The sequence below is a fragment of the Crocuta crocuta genome, unplaced genomic scaffold (assembly GCF_008692635.1).
Source record: "Crocuta crocuta isolate KB4526 unplaced genomic scaffold, BGI_CrCroc_1.0 scaffold147, whole genome shotgun sequence".
Lineage (NCBI taxonomy): Eukaryota > Metazoa > Chordata > Mammalia > Carnivora > Hyaenidae > Crocuta > Crocuta crocuta.
The window spans coordinates 5,314,935-5,321,091 of NW_027532594.1; the positions used below are offsets into that span (position 1 = coordinate 5,314,935).

General features: G+C 39.4%; 1 protein-coding gene across 1 annotated transcript in view; it reads left to right on the forward strand.

Moving 5' to 3' along the window:
- Window positions 1-6,157, forward strand: part of LOC144244680 (uncharacterized) — an 84,203-nt gene that overhangs the window by 11,874 nt on the left and 66,172 nt on the right. The window contains exon 7 of the mRNA XM_077780041.1: window positions 1,446-1,607. Coding sequence (XP_077636167.1) covers window positions 1,446-1,607 — 162 coding nt within the window. The remainder of the gene's footprint in view (window positions 1-1,445; window positions 1,608-6,157) is intronic.

Sequence of the window (6,157 nt, forward strand, 5' to 3'; positions counted from 1 at the left end):
AGTGATTTTGAGAATCTTTTCATATGCTTATTGGCCATTTGTATATCATATTTAGGAAAATGTCTAGTGAAGTCCTTTGCCTATTTTTAAATTGAGTTATTCAATTTTTTGTTGTTGAGCTGTAGGAGTTCTTCATATATTCTGGATATTAAACTCTTATCAGATATGTAATTTGGAAATACATTCCCTCATTCCATAAGTGACTTTTTGCCTGTTAATTGTATCCTTTGATGCATGGATGTTTTAAAGTTTTACATAATCATATCGGTCTATTTTTGCTATTTTGCCTGTGCTTTTGGTTTCATATCCAAGAAATCATTGCCAAATTCAATGTTATCAAGGCTTTTCCCTGTTTTTGTCTGTTTTATAGTTCTAGGTCTTATGTTTAGATCTTTAGTCCATTTTGAGTTAATTTTTTTGTGTATGGTATAAGATAAAGGTTTAACTTCATTATTTTGCATGTGGATATCCAGTTTTCCTAAAACAATTTGTTGAAGAGATAGTCCCTTCTCTGATGAATGATATTGAGATCCTTTGATCATTTGACCATGTAATCAAGGGTTTATTTCTAGGCTTTCTATTCTATTGGTCTGTCTGTTCAATTTATTCCAGTACCACACCATTTTGATTACTATAGCTTTTTAATATGGTTTGAAATCAGAGAGTGTGAGTCCTCCAATTTTGTTCTTCCTTTTCAAAATTATTTTGGTGATTTGGAGTCCTTTGAGATTTTATATGAATTTTAAGATGAATTTTTCTACTTATGCAAAAAAATGCCATTGGGATTATGATAGAGACTGGACAAACTGATGTTTGAAGTTCCTTGTGATATTAAAATGATTGAAACACCATAGTACATGTATCACTGCAGTAGGAGTTTGGCCTTGGGACTATCATTTGATTCTTTACTTCCAGAAAAGAAGGAACATTTATTCAGTACCTACTATATTCCAGGCATTCTTGCAGCAATCCAGGGAGATACACCCTTAGTGTTCTTGTTAGGACAGAAAAAGAACAGGATTCCAGCAGAGCTACAAGCCCAAGTCTGTGTCCTTACAAAGCCTGTGCTTTCCTCACACTAGCCAGATTCCTCTTCTTCCATCTCTTGGCAGCTTCCAAATAGCAAACAGGGTTTGTACCCAAAGTGACAGGTGTTCATCTTTTCATTGGTGCCACAACACTTATGGGGGTGCAATCTGCTATTGTGTTTAGAGGGTTGTCACAGAATTTTAAATGAGCTGCCGTGTGTATTTGAAAACTTACAATGTTGAATGGATGGACCTACCTAAGGGAATCATGATGTTTGAGTCTGATTTTATTTTTTAACTGAATAAAGCCCCACCTGGGACTTCTTTCCTATTTGTGTGTACATGATCCACATTCTTCCTGAGAAGAAAGGAATAACACTTTTCCCAACCATTCCTTTTCTTCTTGTTCTCCTTGAGATTTCCAGCCCTGAGCGAGTAATGCAAGTGCTCCAAGACCACGCGGCAAAGACAGTCATGCTGGCTGCATCTCATCCAACTTTCGTGGCTTCCCAGAGTTTGCATCAGGACAACTATGACCATATCTGGGAGAATATTTATAGCAACATCAACCTGTACCAGGTACAACAGGAAGAAATAACCAATATGCCTTTCTGTTCTACTCACCACCTGTGTATATATCTTAGAAATTTATTTTGGTAGTTTTTCAGAAACCCTCCCCCTAAAAGCTTTATTACCAGCCAGGTTTGTTTTTATATCATAAAAAAAGGTTAAATACTAATTTGAAAGAAGCATATAAAGAAGTGTAATATAGGATGTTGCTGCAGGACATATATTCAACCAATACATACCAATGCAAAGCTGCACGCTTTAGTGCTTAACCGACTCAGCCACCCAGGAGCCCCCACTCTTTAGTGCTAAACACCAAAGACAGTTAGACAGTTGTTAAATATTGTGTGTGTCTTAGAGGCAAAGTGGTGCCCCCAGGATTGATTCTTTTTTGGAAAAGCCTCTGGAAGGAGGAGGAAATCAAGTTTGGGCTTAACGGAATCGTGGGGCTCAGGGAAGTGGTGTTGGAGAGGAGACACTGTGTGTGGAGTGTTCAAGTCCAGTTTGGCTGAGTGAAAGATTCATGTGGAAATATAGGGAAGAGAAGTATTTTTAAGGGTGAGGAGAGAGTAGGTTTCGAATGCCTCTAAATTTCAGACCAAGGAATTTGTGCTTTATCCTGTAAGGGAAGTGATATATACAAAGCTGTATTTTGTAGGAAGGTTAATATAGTAGCAGGTGTTAGTTGGATGGGAAGAGGAAGAGATTGGAGGCAGAGAAGCCAGCTAGATAGCTACTACATAAGGTGGGCCCAAAGCTTGGCAATGAAGGGGGCAGTTTCTACACAAAGCTATTGGATATTTGTCTTCATGGTGGTTCTATATAATTTTTGAATAATCTGCTATTATTTATCTGTTGCTCTGAGAGAAGAGTTTTGTTTCCTTTGCTTATTTAAGATGGGATGACTCAATATGTTTATCATCTGAAAGGAATGAGCAGTGAAGAAGAAGAGATGGAAGATGTGAATGGGTAAATCTGAGAAAAAGATGACCCTGGAGAAAGAGGAGGGAATGGGATGAAGAAACCAGTTGAAGGAGTAATTTTGAGAAAGAAAGAATGGTACCACTTCCCCCGAAGTTAATGAGATATATAGCATTGTCAGGTGCCAAAAAATAAGATGTGGTAGCTTGTAAATGGCCCTAGCTGTCTCCAGGAGAGAGAGAAGAAGGGGAGGAAGGTCTGCATTAGTGAGGTGGGAGGTGAAAGTGACAGGTGAGGAGGTGTATTGCTGCAGGGAAAGCCACAGGGCCACCAGTGAGAAAAGAATATAAGGATGACCATGTAGCTAGCGGGACCATTTGAAGTAAAAGGGCATGAATTTGTCATAGGCCCAATCTGCATAATAAAACTATTATTTTCACCCCTAAAGATTAATTGTAGAGTAACTAAAAATTATACTTAAAGTTGAAGGTTTGGAGAAGTTTAGTAGAATGCTAGAGAGAGCATTGTCATGGTCCATCATCTCAGGCTGGGTATAGAGAAACCGAAACTTGACTTGAGTTACAGATTAGCTGGAGGCAAACCCATATGTGCATGTATGTGTACACACACACACACACACACACACACACACACACCACAACTTCTATTAACTTTTCAATCTGTTTAGATAAGGATCTAGAGAACCTAATTAAAAAATGAATTGGCTTGGCCACACAGAGATCAGGAATGGATACAGCCTATCATGGCATGGATCTCCTTGGCCCCTGAATTCCCTAATAGGGCATGACTACCAGCGACACTCCTTAGCCAGCATCCCATCAGAATTGAGGAAATAACAATATTTTTCCTATTCCATTGCCATCTCATACTGAGGTATATGTCACCATGCATAAAGACCTTATACTAACAAGAGGACATTAATAAACATCCAGCTCTTTTGTTTCTTGAACCAAGCTTAAAGGAAAGGAGGTAGGGAGTGGGAAAGAAATGAGGGGGTGAAGGCAAAGTCAGCCCAGGTATCTCTGAATAAGACCCCTGCTCCTAGGATCCTGGACAATCTACTTCTTGATGCTGATATAATCCTCCTTTACCTGAAATTCTGGTATTAGTATTTGAGGGCCATTAGCACGAATCAGCTTTTCTCCTTGACTGTGAGAATAGGGACAATTAAATTCCTGGGGGCCAGATGAGGGTGAAAAGAGGTGAATATGAGTAAGGGAGTGGTAGGAGGCAAAGGAAGAGGGAGTCAGAGGCAAAGAGCTTCGTGTTTGAAGTCATGGAGAATGGTCCAGGGCCCTGCTGGACCAGCAGGCCTGTGGGTATTTAGGGGACAAAGGAGTTTACCAGGGAAAAGTAGAAGGTGCATGGTGAGAGCAGGAGATGATAGCTCAGGTAAATATTGAAAGGCAGAAAACACTAAGAGGTGCCCAGCCACATAGAGGAGAGAACTAACACTTCCTGTCATTCTCTGGTGCTGCTTCCCTCCATTTGCAGATGAGGTAGAAAGTCAAGCAGAGTAGGATGAAATGCAGTCTCTGCTTTCACCAAAGTCTCCTGTGAATGCAGTTGCCATGTGTTAAATAGAAGGGGGGGAAAAAAGGAAAGAAAGAAACCCACTTCCTCTGGCTATTTACTGACTTGTAAATGTTGTTCTTGGAATTGGCCAAAGGGAGAAAAATGTGAGTACCTCTCTTCAAGTTGATTTATGGTAAATAGACCCTAAAGAGACTTAGAATACCTATAGATTTTAGAGGTGGATCCTGAGGGGAGCTGTATAACACACACGGATTAACCTGCATATTAGTGTTACGCAGGTTTCTCATTCACTCATCCATTCAGTGATTATTACGTGGATGCTGCCTTTGGGCCAGGAATTGTGCTGCTCAGGGAATGAAACATGCAATAGACAAGTGAACAAAAAAGTAAATCTACATCTCTATGAAGAAAACCACAGGAAGAGGAGGCAGCAGGGTAGAGAGGAGCACCCTCAGAATGATCAACCAAGCTCTTTCAGAGTTGGAGACATCTGAGCTGAAAGCTGGTGAATGAGATAGAGTCAGCCATGCTGGAGAAGAGCTTTCCAAGTAGAGAACAGAAAATAGCATGGTGTTTGAGAAAGGAAATTCTGATGCAACGATCAACAGTTTTCTACTTTTCCTTCACCGTGTCCTGTGGGTCTTATTTTGTGACTTCCTCGGGTATTTCTGCTTTGGTCAAGAGTCACTTTATACAGTATCAGGGCACCAATAGTAGCGTGTTGCCATTCTGAACATTGAATCCTAGTCAGATGAGATGAGGATGAAGTAGAAGGTGGCAGCTGGGAGGAGTCACAGGAATGTGGTTATGAATCTTAAAGCTCTGTTACTATTTTGCAAGCATGTAGCAGTCAAGTATGAATTTTAGCATCTATATGCTGGTCAGCATTCTGACTCTGAAGTTGGCAAGTGATAATCAATAGCCCATGAAAAATGACTTTCTTAAGTGCCTTCTGCATGAAGGAAAGCAAACCTCATAGGATTGTCCATTTTAACAGCTCTGAAGGAATATAATCACTAATTATAGCACAACTTCAGAACAGTTTTCGATCAATTTTCCGTGAACATTATTCACCAGCAGCCTTTCCTTAGGGAGTTTTTTTTTTTAAGATAATAAATGTTTTATTTTAGAGTAGTTTTAGATTTACATAAAAGTTGAAAAGATAGTATAAAGAGTTCCCAGGAGCCCCCTGTCCAGTTTCTCGTATTATTAACGTTAATCTTATATTACTTTGTCACACCTAAGGAACTAGCATTGGTATTTCGCTGATATCTAAACTAAACCATATTTGGAGTTCACTAGTTTTTTCATGAATGTCTTCTGTGTACTCCAGGGCACCACATTATCTTTAAGTGTCACATTTGCCAGTCTCCACAGGTCTGTGTCCATTTCTCAGTCTTTCCTTGTTTACCATGACCTGGACAGTCTTTAGTAGTACTGGCCAGGCAACCTGTAGAATGCTCCCTAATTTGAATTTGTCTGATGATTTTCTCATGATTATACTGCGGTTATAGGTTTGGAGGAAGAACGGCTCAGACGTGAAGTGCCTTTCTCATCACATCATATCTGGGGCAGATGCTATCAACCTGATTTGTCACTGTGGATGTTACTCTTGTTCATGTGGTTAAGCTAGTGGCGTTTGCTAGGTTTTTCCACTGTAAAGTTACCATTTTTCTCCTTAAGAAGTTGTTAGAAATTAATTTTAAACTACAGAAATAATAAATAAATGTCTCCTCCTAGTCAAAAATGGAAACATCACTGAAAAGTTAATGCTTTAACTTTAGCTAATGGGAACTCTAATACTAGCCCCTATTCTGCTTCCTCAGAGGTAAACATGATTATTGGCTTCAAGCCTTTTCAATGCATTTACATTTAAACTTATGTCCTCATTTTATATATATATATACACATGCCATATATATATATGGCATAATTTTGTGTTTTAGTTTTTTATATAAATAACCTATCATTGGGGGGCCTAGGTGACTCAGTTGGTTAAGTGTCCAACTCATGATTTGGGCTCAGGTCTTGATCTCAAGTTTCATGAAATCAAGCCCTACATCCGGCTCTGGGCTGACTTGGGA